The sequence below is a fragment of the Jaculus jaculus genome, chromosome 5, assembly GCF_020740685.1.
Source record: "Jaculus jaculus isolate mJacJac1 chromosome 5, mJacJac1.mat.Y.cur, whole genome shotgun sequence".
Taxonomy (NCBI): domain Eukaryota; kingdom Metazoa; phylum Chordata; class Mammalia; order Rodentia; family Dipodidae; genus Jaculus; species Jaculus jaculus.
The window spans coordinates 22,426,833-22,441,638 of record NC_059106.1 but is presented as its reverse complement, the minus strand read 5'-3'; the positions used below and the strand labels follow the sequence as shown (position 1 = coordinate 22,441,638).

At 41.1% G+C, this 14,806-nt stretch overlaps 1 protein-coding gene and 1 pseudogene across 1 annotated transcript in view; both read left to right on the top strand.

Annotated features, from left to right (window-relative positions):
* LOC101593617 (acyl carrier protein, mitochondrial-like) overlaps positions 1-14,574 on the top strand; it is a 37,167-nt gene extending 22,593 nt beyond the window's left edge. Inside the window, exons 3-5 of the mRNA XM_045149059.1 lie at positions 9,177-9,292; positions 13,631-13,662; positions 14,109-14,574. Of these exons, the coding sequence (XP_045004994.1) occupies positions 9,177-9,292; positions 13,631-13,662; positions 14,109-14,574 (614 nt within the window). The remainder of the gene's footprint in view (positions 1-9,176; positions 9,293-13,630; positions 13,663-14,108) is intronic.
* On the top strand, positions 8,074-8,339 carry LOC123461024 (annotated as a pseudogene).
* Positions 14,575-14,806: the final 232 nt, after the last annotated feature.

Here is a 14,806-nt window from a genome sequence, read left to right as displayed (position 1 = left end):
CTTGCTGAACAAGTGTGAGGACCTAAGTTTGGACCCTCAGAACCCATGGGCATTGCTACCATTTTATAATCTCAGAACTCCAGATGCAGAGACAGTATCCCTGTGGCTCATTGGCTGGCCATACTAGCTAAATTTGTGAGCTCCAGGTTTAGCAAGACTTCAAAGAATAAGTGGGAAGTGACTAATGCACCTGACACCTACTTGTGGCCTCAGCACACAATGTGCTCATGTGTACATATACTTGCACATATGTGTGCCCACGCACATGTCAACCTTCCAATATACAATCACACACACACATTAAACATGTTACCAACATGCATAGACACACATATATTATACACAGACCAACATGCATATAGACAATCACACACACATTAAAAACAGAAATACAATTCCTCTAGAGCATCATTTCAATCTTTGTGCCCCCTCAGAGAAGAGCTGGTAGTAGTTACTTCTCCTGATAAAGAATTCATAAGTCTGGAATATAAATTAGTTCATGGTTATTTTCTCCTTAGCAAAATCAGGAAGTTGAAGTTGGGGCTCCTAAGATGACTCAGTGGGTAAGAGCACTTGATGTGCAAATGTGAGGACCTGAGTTTGATCCCCAGCTTCCATGTAAAAAGCTAGCATGATCACTGTCACCCTAATACTGAGGGAGGTGGAGACAGGAGGATCACTGGAGCTCCCTAGCCAGCAAGTTTTACCAAAAGATGTCTATCTAAAAAAATCAAAATCAATGATCATACATTCTCCATAGACATTACCAAGCATATGCCTAGCCTTATAAGCCACACCATACAGCCATTATGCATCTAAGTGTGAGTAATGCAGCCTCCATTCTAAAACTATAAAATGATGATTGACTATTCTCCAGAAAGTAGACAGTAAAACCTTAAACATATACACATATTGCATGTGATATCCTAATTTTGCAAATATTTGAAATGTAAACCAAATGTACCTTTAAAGTAAAAATAGCAGCTACACATTTAAACACACATGTAACACATCACTGGTTAGAAGCAAATAATTGTTGGGAAATATTTGTTGAATGTGTTGATAAGGGACATTTAACTATTGGACAATACTTTACAGTTGAAGTCATCATGGAGTAAAGTGTAAGATCCTGTGGCTATTCTGGAGAATAGTATTTCTATTGCTAGATTAGAGGCTAAATGTCTAATTCATTTAAAAGTCAGATTTAATCACTGAGATTATTGTCACAAGAAAAGGGGTTGACATCTTGAGAGATAATGATTTTTGGCTTTCTTCTTTTCTTTCTAGTATCTCCTCTTCTTATTTTTTTCTTAGTATGTTGTATCTGATAGAATTTCCAGAATAATACTAAGTAACAGTGTTTAGTAGAGGTTATTTAATACTGATAGAAATGTCTTTAGTGGCTAACCATCAAACCATATATTAGTGGTTGGTTTGAGCAATATTTTCTCAATCATTTTGCAGAAATATCTACCCATTGTAATCTTACTAACAATTTTCAAAAAGTAACAAAATGAAAGCAAAACTTAAAGCAATGACTTTTAGCACCTATAGGTAAGGCATAAAATTTAACTTTCTTCTGACTTTCTAAAGCTAGCAATCTGAATATTGGATTACAGCTATCATTTATCACTTTAAAACTGAATGGTTTGCTTTGCCAATTACCTACAGCTAGTTTCTAACCCCAGGTAGCCAGTCTCCATATGCCAGCATGTGGTCAGTGTCTTAGGGATGAAAGACTAATTATAATAGTGCCAGCATAGGCTGGGCACCCTTGGGGGGTCAGACCTGCCAGAAGAAATCAATTATAGGAGATGATCCTGTTTGGGTGTGCTTTGTGTCCCCACCCCACCCTGTCAAGGTCCAAGGCCTTGCAAAGATCATGAGTGCCAGAGCCTGTCACTCGTCCTGCACTTGGCCCTGACCTTCCCTTCTGCCTGACTTGGTCTTTCTGTTCAGCACAGAATTAATGATGAGGCATGGGTAGGGCAAGTGGAGACGAGAACTTCTCTTTATGGAGACACAGGCTTTAGCCAAGACAGCAGATTGCAGACAAATCCAATTACCCTCCAGCAGAACTCAGGGACGTGTGCACACTTGCACACATGTTCTAAGAGGGTACATACATGCTTGGGCACCTAGGTTCTTTCCTCAGTTTAGGAGGTGCATACTGAGGATGTGTTAGGAGTGGGCTCCATGCAGGAGAGGGTTAGAAAGTGAACTCATATGTCCTCATCTGCACATTGATGCATATGAAGGCTCACTCTCAGGTCCATAGGCAAGTAGGAGTGTGACCTCCCCCCACACCTTCCTATATGTAAACTAATGCACTGAGATGGTAACTTATAGAAGTCTCGGCACAATTTGATTGCAAGTTTGAGGATTTCAACTTGAAGTACCAAAAATCTCAATTCTAGAATGAGACCCTATCTTGAAAAACAATACAACAAAAGAAAACAATAATGAATCTCAATTTAACCCCGGTGTGGTGACACACCCTTTAATCCCAGAGTTCGGGAGGCAGAGGTAAGAGGATTGCCAAGAGTTTGAGGCCAACCTGAGACTACAGAGTAAATTCCAGGTGAGTCTAGGCTAGAGCAAAACCCTAACTCAAAAAACTTAAACCACACAACAACAAAAAAAATCTCAATTCAAAGTGCCTGAAATTCAGATTCAAATCTTTGTCTTATTTTATTGATGTAGGGGTGTGTGTGAGTGTATGTGTGTGTGTGCGCGCGCGCACACATGCGCGCACATGCATGAGTCAGGATATGTAAGTTGGAGATGAGAGGATAATTTTCAAGTATTTGTCTTTATTTTCCATCCTTAAAAAATATTTTATATATTTATTTATTTATTTCAGGGAGAGAAAGAGAGAAAGAGAGAGGCAAATAGAGAGAGAAAGAATGGGTGCACCAGGGACTCTAGCCACTGCAATTGAACTCCAGATGCATGCAGCACCTTGTATGTCTGCCATACATGGGTACTGGGAAACTGAACCTGGGTCCCTACACCTTACAGGCAAGTGCCTTAAGCACTAAGCCATCTCTCCAGTCCTCTATCTTTTTTTTTTTTCAGGCAGGCTTTCTCATTTGTTCACCACCAAACATATCAGGACAACTGCCCCTGAGCTTCTGGACCATCCTTCTCTCTGTCTCTGATACTACTGCTGACATGCCAGGATTATATGTATGCTCTATGCTGTCTAGTTTGATGTAAGTTCTTGGGAGCTAAACTCAGGCATGTATACTTGCCTAGCAAGTGCTTTATCCACCAACCCATTTCCTCAGTTCCCAGACTCCATTCTTGCTGTAGACAACAGTAAGTGCCGAGATGAAGCCAGCTATAAGGACTGATTTGAGAACTCTCGTCAAAGACTCAGCCTTATCCCATCACCATGTCATTTGTGGAGTCATATTTGCCTTGAGTCTGGTTTCCTCAGAGAATTGAAACAAGAGGCTTTCCAGGATATCTCCTCAGCCCAACTTTTATGTATTGAATATTTTAATACATAAACATATTGTAATTTGACTGTATTCTCCTTCAACTGCTGCTCTCTTTTGTCCCCTCTACGCTATCCCATTCCCCTGATCCCCCTTCTCTTTGCATTTAGTCCATCTACTATTGTTATTCTCGTTATTTTTGTCCACCTCCATCCTCTAAGTCAAATTGCGATGGACTCAATATTGTGCAGGTCCAGAGAAGTAATGACTGCTGTTGTGAGATCACAAATGCACCCATCAGCTCATGGTCAGTGGCCATTGCTCTGAAATACCCCTTCCCAACCTATGGCTTGTACAATCTTTCCACCTTCTCTCCCACAGTGTCCCCTGAGCCTTGGAGTGTGTGAAGAGATGTTTCATTTGGCACTGAACTCTCAATAACCTCCTAGTTTTAGCACTTTGATAAGGTTTGTGATCTCTGTACTATTTATTGCTATCTCCACTTATAAGCTCCGCTATGGCAAGGGAAAGCATTCCATGAGCAGAGGATAAATGTCACATGCCAACAGCAGGTGAAAAACAGCAGCAGGAGAGTGAGCTCAGTTCTGACAATAAGCTGTCCCCATCAGCACACCTCCTCTAGCGAGACTCTACCTCCAAAATTGCTACTACCTGGGGGCCAACTATTTAAAACACATTAGTTTATGGGAAACATTTGATTGACCACAGTTAGCAATAACTTATATTTTGGGGGTAACTCAGGGTCTTTCTGACCAATTTCACATGATGAGGGGAGTGATATACCCCTGGCACTGGGCTTACCTATAACATCCTAAAGTTCTGGGTATAGCATTAACCACTCCAGCAGGATACTTTTGCCCAAATTCTCTCTCCTTTTAAAATTGTGCATTTTTATTAACTAATGATGAACTGTGTCTAAATAGAATTTTCCTAACATCTTCAGTTTTCCTCCACTCCTCTACCCCTCCCTTCCTTTCTCCAGACCCCACTTGCATCTCTCCATCCCTGTATTCTATTCCATTATTTGCATAGCTAATATCCCCTTGTCCACTCTCTCCCCACTTCTCTCCCTCCTGGCCTCATTCTGTCTTCCTGGCTTCTGCTACTGACTCTTACTCCATCTTATGTACACATCTAAAACTTCAAAGCTACAATCCACATGTGAAAGACAACATACAGTGTTTGTCTTTCTATGCCAGAGTTACCTTACTTCATGTGATGTTTTTTCAGATCCATCAATTTTCATGTGAATTTCATAATTTCATTTTGCTTTATGCCATCATTAACCATTAATCATTTGATGAGCATTTAGACTGATTCCAACATTTGTGTTTACTTGAAATGTTTGAACTCGGTGATACAGGGTCTCCCACTGAACCTCGAGCATGCTACAGGCCCCTGCAATCCTCCTGCCACTGTCCTCTCTTCATGGAAGCTGGATTGTATTCAGAAGCAAACACCCTGACAAGATGTGCACATGTGGGCAATAGTGGCACACAGCCTTGGTGGGTAACTAATAGCTTTCTGATTGGCTAAGAGATCCACTCAATGGAAAGGAACCCACAGCTGGAAGTGGGAAACGGATCATAATCCCATGAAGACAAATAATATGGTCTCCAATGTCAAACTCCCACTAGTCTTTGGCTAAAAGAGGGGTTACATCCATCAAATTCTCCCAAAATTAACAAAGCTTATCCCATTTAACCTGTACTGACTTCACTCTCTATTGGAAAATCTGCTTTTCTTTTTCAGAAGGCAGCAAGGCTCAAGGAGATAAACTACCCCTTGCACTTCAGGTGAAACCACAGATGAAAGGGGGAAATTATAGGGAATTTTAAAGTTATACTGAGTGCAATTTTCATTGTGAGAGGATAATCCAAGGGGCCAAGGGTAAAGATGTGGTTTGGATGCAAAATGTCCCCTGCAGCCTCAAATGTTTGTGACTAAGCTTCATACTTAGTCTTTAGTTGGTGGAGCCTTTGAGAGGTATAACCATGCTGGAAGAGGTGTGTCACTGGGAGGAGACCTTTGGGTTGATTAGTTTAGCCCACTGGGTATTCAGAGTTAGCTTACTTAGACTGCTTCATCCCTGCCTCATATGGATATGTGATGCCCCTGTGGCTAATACATGAAAATATCAGGTAATTGTCATACTTCCCCTATATCTGTAAGCCTGAAATAAAGCCTTCCCTCTGATAAGTATCTTTTGGTAGTATGTTTTGTCCTATCAGTGAGAAGGTAAATGCCACATTACCTCCACATGATCTACTATCTATCTATCTATCTATCTATCTATCTATCTATCTATCTATCTATCTATCTATCTATCTATCTCCCATCTATCATTTCTCAATATACATATAGTATCTTTAAAAAAGAGAGCCTTTAGTCCCAGCACCCAGGTGGCAGAGGTAGGAGGATCACCAGGAGTTTGAGGCCACTCTGAGACTACATAGTGAATTCCAGGTCAGCCTGGGCTTGAGAAAGACCCTACCTTAAAAAAAAATTAAGAAAAATTTCCCTTGTTTTCCCTAGACTTGCTTAAGTGCCAAGACCCTATCAAAAGCCAACCGTAAACTTCCTGCATATGAGTATCATCTTTACAGAGTTATGGAGATAGTGTAATTGGTAAAGTGCTTACCTTGAAAATATGAGAATTTGAGTTCAATCCCCAGAACTCATGTGAAGAAAAAAAAAATTGGGCAGAAAAAGGAGGATTCCTGTGTTTCACTGACCAGATAGTGACATAATCTTCAAATCAGTGGATGGCAAATGAGGAATTACATCCTCTGGCCTCCGTACACATGTGCAAAATACACACATGTGTGCCTACTCATATATAAGTACACAGATTGAAAAAAAAATGCCACTATTGGATAGTGCTCTTTTCCCGAAATAGGAGATGGGGTTGTACCTACAGCAGGTATGCCTGTGCCCTGATGAGGTCAGTGCCAAGAAACCAATGTAGGAAGGTCAAGCACCTGATTCTTAATGGCCTGGTGGCTATTTGTGCCCTATGAGTGAGTTTCCATACTAGCCACATGCATGGCAACAGGAAGTTGGCAGGCAAGGTAGAGGTTTGTGGGCCAGGCACTGTCAGGCTCTCACGAAATCACACAGCCAAGACAGCTGCCTTTCGTAGACACAAGGAAGGTGGCAGCAGCTGGTCTGTTCAGACCTCATTATTTCTTTCACTCCTGAGACCTGTGCATGGAGGCTACTGAGGTGACTCCAAACCCGCCCATGCAGTGAGTGAGTAGTTCCAACCCATACTTTGCCTCCATCCCTTCTTCTCCACTCACCTCTTCCTATCCCAAGAAAAAAGAAAAGACAAACAACTGTTTTGGAAAAGATTTTTATATGTCCCTGGCTGTCTCTCAATGCTCACCCACCCAGCTCTGTCAGTCCTAACAGTAAGCCAGGAATCCCTGTGGCCATAGAGCTGGTGTGTGCAGAAAAGAATGTGTATATGTATGCATAGCTGTGGATATTAGTATTTGTATGTGATTCCACATGAGTACGTATGCATGGGCTTGTGGAGTGTATATATGTGTACACAGACATGCATGTATGTATTTGTGTGAGCAAGTTTGTATACGTGTATGAGTGTGTATAGGCGTGTGAGTGTATGTATGTATACATACATAGGTGTGTATGTGTGTGAGTATTCATAAGCATGTGTGTATGTGTGCTTACAGGTCTGTGCGTGTTTATGTGTACTCATGCATGGGTATAAATCTGTGTGAGTGTACATACAAGTCTGCTGATCAAACCCTTGCTTGGTTTACATAAAACACAACTTATGGAGGCCTTGGAAAGAGAAACTCCCTGGATGAAAAACAATCTCAGTGGAGGTGCCTTAGCTGAAGAAATTTTAAGCAGTTATTAAGTTATAATCTACGTGTTAGCTTTTAACAGTTTATTGAGATATAATCCACATATTATACAATTCCTGTACTTGAAATGCAGAAAATCCCAATGGTCTTGAGTATAATCAGAATCATTAATCTATCTGGAAATCAACTTGAGGGTGCTGTCATTACCCCCTGAAGAGAAGCCTCATGTCCTTACGCATCCCTCCTCAGTCCCCATCCCTTTCCAGTACGCCTCCCTTCCAACCCAAGGAACATTGATTTATTTTCTGTCTCTTTAAAGTTGCCTCTTCTGGACATCATATCTATATTAAGCTATACAACATGTGGTCCTTTAAGGGGCTTCTCTAGCTTTGCACAGCATTTTCAAAGTAACTGGTGCTGTAATATGAATCACTGCTTCATTCCTTTCTATGGCTAGAAAGTCAGCCATCAAAGAGATGATAAAATCACGTTTTATTTATCCATGAAAGAGCTAATGGGCTTGTTTGTTGCTTTCACATTTAGTCTGCTACAAATAATGTTGCTGTGAATATTCACATACAAACTATTCTGGATGTATTCTTTTGGCACGTATGTATGTGTGCATGTGTGCACGTGTGTATGCACATATGCATGGGAGTGCATGACGAGGCTGAGGTCGCTGTCAAGTGTCCTTTTCAGTCGTTAACACCTTATTTTCAGAAAAAAGGATTGGCAGTGAATCTAGCGGCGTCCACTAATTAAAGTAGATTAGCATTGCTTCTCGGCCTTTTGGCTAAGATCAAGTGTGGTATCTGTTCTTATCAGTTTAAAGTAGATTAGCTAGCCACTAATCCTTAGAGTTTGCCTGTCTCCACTTCCTCCAATACTGGGACAGAGGTGCAGGTAGCACATCTGTCATTTTCACCTGAGAGCTGGGGAGCTAAATTCAGATCCCCACGCTTACATGGCAAGAGCATTACCCATGTCCCTGGGGATATATTCTCTTCATGTTCTCTTGCTTTTCCTGGGAATACACCTAGAGGTAGCTTTTTTTTTTTTTTTTTTTTTTTTACTCACATGGCTAACCATTTGAGGAACTCTAAGACTGTTCTCCAAAGCAACTATACCATTGAACACTCAGCACTGTATGCAGGTTCCAATTTCTTCTGACTTTCACCAACACTAAGTGTTTTGGATCTGTTTTTTAATTGCAATAATGCTACTGAGTAAAATTCTGATTTGCATTGTGGTATGGAGTTGCTTTTCTCTGAAGACTAATGATGTTCTTCAGCTTTCCTGGTACATTTTGAACATTTGTATATTCCTTTTGAAAATGTCTGTTTAGTACCTGTGGTAAGGAGTTTCACATCTGTGTATGAGCCACAGTCTCACTTAAAATAAAATAAAGGACGGGGATCAGGGAGATAGCTCAGTGGATAAAGAACTTGTGCAAGTATGAGCTACTGGAGTTCGAATCCCTAGAGCTCACATAAAGCCAGATGCTACAATATGAGCATCTATAATCCCAATGCATCCAGGGCAAGAGGGGAGGCCAAGACAAGAAAATCACCAGATGCTCACAGGCTACCTGGCCTGGTGAACTCAGCAGTGAACAGCAAGAAACTCTACCTCAAACAAGGTGGAAGGTGAAGACTGAAACCCAAAGATATTTTCTGACCTATACACACACACACACACAGAGAGAGAGAGAGAGAGAGAGACAGAGAGAGAGAGAGGCCTGTCCTGAGTAATTATCAAGGAAGCTTTTCTGTTCAAGTGTCCCTGGCTCCAGGAAGTAGATGCGACAACTGTTCTTCAGCTGCCCTTGCCATTTCTTTGGCCTCAGTGATTTCCTTGTATCATTCTTCTCCCCAAGGAGTGTTCGCCTTTGACACTGACTTAAGCTGTTCAGGAAATTCAAGCATCATTCACTTTGGGTTTCAAAGAGAACTTAGTAATCACCGCACATCTGTTCCCATCATGGGGGTCAAGGTCAGTATCTGATATCTCAGTTATTACAAGCCTCCTCCGGGTCTGCCATCAGGCTCTTAATGTTACATTTCTACCCTGATCAATGGCCTCTTTGCATTGGGTAGATGGATGTGAGCTGCTCTTCCCAAATGTAAAAAGCATTAATACTCTTTCTCATGATAATGAATATGATAGAAAACCAAAAATCTTCATATCCTACCTCTATGATGTTGGATATTAGTGGATAGATAGATGGATAGATGATTGATAGATAGACCTTGAGGGTTTACTTAACTATAAAAATCAAACATTTCATAGAATATGCAGAATAGTAATCTGAGACCAAACTACTATCTTTTAATCAGAAAGAAAGCAGTGGTTTGGGTTATGGAATATATATATATATTCACCTAGTCTAGATTTTATAAAATGAGAACCTTTTATCTAGGCAGTCTTTTTTATGTTTGGAACAAATAATAAATTCTTAGTGGTTTCAACACTTTGTCAAGTATATTCTTTTCATTTTTTCTCTCTGCTTTCAAAAAGGCTTCCAGCTAGACACCTCCATGGAAAATGAGGGGGAGGAATTCTGAGGAAGAAAAGCACCAAACTACTTTCTTTGAATCACCCTAGGCAGCTACTGATGAGGGGACTTAATAAGAAGGTGAAGGCTTTGCTAAGCCAGGTCTTCACTTATTCAATAAAGCACACAGGAGGTATATTTGGGAGCAGGGAATATTTAACTGCTGCAGGCAGCTTTCTGAATGCTTTTCTTTAAGAAGAAAAAAAGCCTCCCATTTGATTTACAGGCTGGACTTTTAAAAAAGCTTTCCCTATTAGATATACAAGTAGATAATTTTACAGAAGAAGAGAAATGTTCATATTACTGTGTTGCTTAGATACAAATATGCATTGTCCCCCTTTTGACTACCAAACTAAAGGAGCTCTGTCCTGGCTTTGCTTGCTGTTAGTCTTTATGCTTAACATTGAGCACCTCTGGGCTTTGTTTTCTTTTATTGCTGTCCTACTGTATACTAGGATGCTTTTGTATGTATCACATGATGCCAGTGCTAGGAAACAAAATAGCAAGTTCTTTTCAGATTTGTCTTTATCCTTTTTGTTCCTTTCCCAACTAAGTAAGTGAAGTTTATGGTTAAGGTTAAGGTTAGAGATTAACCTACCCATTCACTGATTTCATGCAAGTTTATATACATACATATATATATATATATATATATGTATATATATATATACATATATATATATATGTATGTGTGTGTGTGTGCCTCAGTTTCCCCAAAAGCATGTTGCAGTGTTCCTACCTTGAACCTAAGCTATTTTCACTCTGTGAGTCAAAATGATTAGGACATGTCTGGAAAAAGCCACTAGGAAGGGAGGAAGATTCAGAAGAGATATCTCAGTTGGTAACATGCTTGCCTTAAAAGCAAGAGTACTTGAGTTAAATCCTCCAAACCTATGTAAATAAAAAAAAGCCAAGTGTAGTGGTATATACTTATAATCCCAGCATTGTGGAGGCAGAGACAAACGGATTACTGAAGCACCCTGGCCAGTGAGTCTAGGCTAATTGGTGAATTCCGGGACAGTGAGGGGTTCTCCAAAAAAAAAAAAAAAAAAAAAAAAAAAGTGAATGGCAGCTGAAGAATAACACCTGGGTTGCCTCTGTAGTTGACACACACAAATATTGTATGCACACCCACATATATACTGTTTGGATGGCACCTTAGCAGTTAACATAGAAAGCATATTTTTTTCTTTTCTTTCCTTATATGTTTGCTTTACCTGCAAAGCACTAGCTAATGCCAATCCAATATCATGAAGAAAAATAAGCATTCATTACGAGCTCCAGATGGTGCATGGATGAGTCAGCATCATTTGTCTATTAGTTGTAGCAAATACTATGGTTCGATTCTCCAACATCTAGTCCCAATATACACTGCATCAGTTTCTTTCATTCAGGTCTCAAAGCTTATCCATGTAGCTCACAAGAGGCCATCCATCCTCTGATATGAATGCTGATTGCTCAAAGACAGCCATTATAATGTCAAACCCCTTGCCACTGATTGGACTAAGAATAAAGAACAGTGATTATTCAGACTAGTGTCAGAGGGAGATAGAAGCTGGGGGCTTCTTATGATAATGAGAAGATAAAGAAGAGACGAAACATGGGGGAACATGGTAACAATGACTGAACAGATGGATGAGCAAACTGTAGAAGTGAGATGTGCTCCTTGCCTTATAAACCTCAGTGTGTCTTTTCTTTCTCTCTAACTTTCCTTTCCTTTTCTTTCCTTCATTTTCCTTTCCTTTCCTTTAATCTTGCTCTCTTTTTTTTTCTTTCTTATCTCTTTATTATTCACTCCTGTTACAGTCAGGCTCCCATTGCTGGCAGAGATCACCCAAACAAGAGCAGCTTGAGGAAAAAAAAGGTTTATTTTGGCTTACAGACTCAGGGGAACCTTCATGATGACAGGGGAAATGATGGCATGAACAGAGTATGGATATCACTTCCTGGCCAACATCAGGTGGACAATAGGGATAGGAGAGTATGTCAAACACCGGCAAGGGGACACTGGCTGTAATACCCATAAGCCTGCCCCCAGCAATACACTGCCACCAGGAGCTGTTAATTCCCAAATCTCCATCAACTGGGAACCTAGTATTCAGAACATCTAAGTTTATGGGGGACACCTGAATCAAACCATCATGTTCTGCCCCTGACCCCATAAACTGTTAACCATCCATCATGTAAAATGCAACACATTTAGTCCAATTTCCAAAGTCCCCACATTTTTTTAATCAATCCTACTGATGTTCAAACATCATCATAATCCAAGGTCTTTTAACTGAGCCATAATACAAAAAAAAAAATTCCCTACAAAAACCATAATGGCACAGAATAAACATTCACACTGCAAAAGATGGCATTGGGCACAGCAGAGAAATATTTAACAAATACAAGAGTTAAATATGGCAAACATCAAACTCTTTAGCTCCAAGGCCAACAACTCTAGTCAGTGACAAGTCTCCAAAGTCCAATAATTCTAACCAGCAACAAATCTCTGGAGTTCCAATTCTGCCCCTCCAGCCAGGCTACTCGCAGTCCTGGAAAACTTCATACAGGGCTGGCAGCTCTCCTTAGCAGCTATCTCATTGTCCCAGCATCTCCACTGGGTCTCCACTGCAACCCACGGTTCATTCTCATGGCTCCAGGGGGTCTCCGTGCAGGCATCCAGCAAACCTGCTTCACACTGCCCATGGCCATTTCTAAAACACAAGACCACATTGCCACTCAATGACCCTCTCTTTCCTGGATTTCTCATAACTCCATAGTACCAGGTAGGGTGCCAGTTTGTTAATTCAGGAGGGAATAAAGCAGACTTTGAAGAACAGAACACACCTTGAGCACTCAGGTCCCTTCAAATGAGTCTACATTCTTCCTATTGCCCAGTACAGATCAGCTGGCCCAATCTGAAAGGTTGTAATCTCCCAATTGCAGCTGAACAGGCAGAATTTCACCCAAAGATTTCATTTTTTCTGTGCCATATCCCTCTGGTCACACCAGTCTGCTTCTATGCAAAGCAACCCTGCACAACTTCTCAGGACACAGGCACAACAGCAAGCCTCTCACACAAACTGTTTGTAGCCCAATCCAGCAAAGTTATCTTTCACCTTAATAAGCCAAACCTCACAGTCCTTAGTTCTTATTGCATTCAGGTCTTAAAATCTGACCATAATAGTTTGTCATGCTGTTCTTACAGCACTGCGGGGTGTCTCTTAGGCTTAGGTTTCAAATCCTTCCACCTTCTTCTTGAAAATCAGCTCCAAAAGGCAAAAGCTTCACAGTCATGTGTCTAGCAGCAAATGACACCACTCCTCAGTACCAACATTACTGTTGCAGTCCTGTTCACATTACTGGCAGAAAACATCTGACCATGAGCAGATTCAGGGAAAAATGGGGTTTATTTTGGTTTACAGACTCAAGGGGAAGCTCCATGATGGCAGAGAAAAATGATGGCATGAGCAGAGGGTAGACATAACTTCCTGACCAATATCAAGTGGACAATAGGAACAGAAGAGTGTGAAAAACACTGGCTATAATACCCATAAGCCCGCCCTAATAATACACTCCCTCCAGGAGGTGTTCATTCCCAAATCTCCATGACCTGAGTATCTAGCATTCAGAATGCCTAAGTTTATGACAGATGCCTGAATCAAACCACCACAACCCCCAACCACCATCAGCCATATATGTCCTGCAAGGGGCAAACAACTCTGGTCCCTAGGACCATGTGTGCATTTCCCTGTGATTTGTAGAGTCATCACCTTCTGTTTCTGTAGCATAACTTGAATTTTCTCAAGATTGAGTTATGGTTTGTTCACTTAAGAATGCATCATGGGCTGGAGAGATGTCTTAGCAGTTAAGGTGCATGCCTGCCAAACCTAAGGACCCTGGTTCCATTCTCCAGGTACCATGTAAGCCAGATGCACATGGTGGCACATGAGTCTGGAGTTCGTTTGCAGTGGCTAAAGGCTCTGGCACACCTATTCTCTCTCTCTTCCTCTCTCTGTCTCTAATAAATTAATATTTTTTTAAAAAAGAATGCATCAAGGCCGGGCGTGGTGGCACATGCCTTTAATCCCAGTACTCGGGAGGCAGAGGTAGGAGGATCACCGTGAGTTCAAGGCCACCCTGAGACTCCATAGTGAATTCCAGGTCAGCCTGGGCTAGAGTGAGACCCTACCTTGAAAAACCACCAAAAAAAAAAAAAAAAAAAAAAAAAGAATGCATCAAGGAGTGCATCTTGGGTTGGTGTAGCCATGGTGGCTCAAGTCCTTTCTTTCCTTGTCTGCCGCTGGCCTTTGTGCAATTGCTGAGGCTTCCCATGCTGGCCCTTGCCCGGCCGCTCAGAACTGCTTTGTGCCTCATGGGAACCCGGAAAAATCCTGAAGCTGCAAAACCAGCCTCAGTGCTTGCTCAGGTACCAGGGAGGGTCACACATTTCTACCGCCAGTATAGTGATACACCTCCTCCGATGTTAGAGGGGACCAAGGACCGAGTTCTTTATGCCTTGAAACTCTATGACAAGTTTGACCCTGAAAAGCTCTCAATCAATTCCCATTTCATGAAAGACCTGAGCTTAGATAGTTTGGAACAAGTGGAGGTTATTATAGCCATGGAAGACGAGTTTGGATTTGAAAATCCTGATATAGATGCAGAAAAGTTAATGTGTCCGCAAGAAATTGTAGGTTATATTACATATAGGAAGGATGTATATGAATAAAGTTATCAGAGCTCCTGCTTGCTGAGGTCACAGGTAACACTGGTGAGTATCTGGAAGCAAGAATACAATATGGCATCATCATTGACTGATGTCAACTCTGTTGGACTTGTATTTAAATTGTCTAAATGTTTTGCCGTTTAAAAATAAGTCTATTATAAAACCAAAAATAAAAAAAAAAAGAATGCATCAAGGCCACCATGTGACAACATAGTGAATTCCAGGTCAGCCTGGG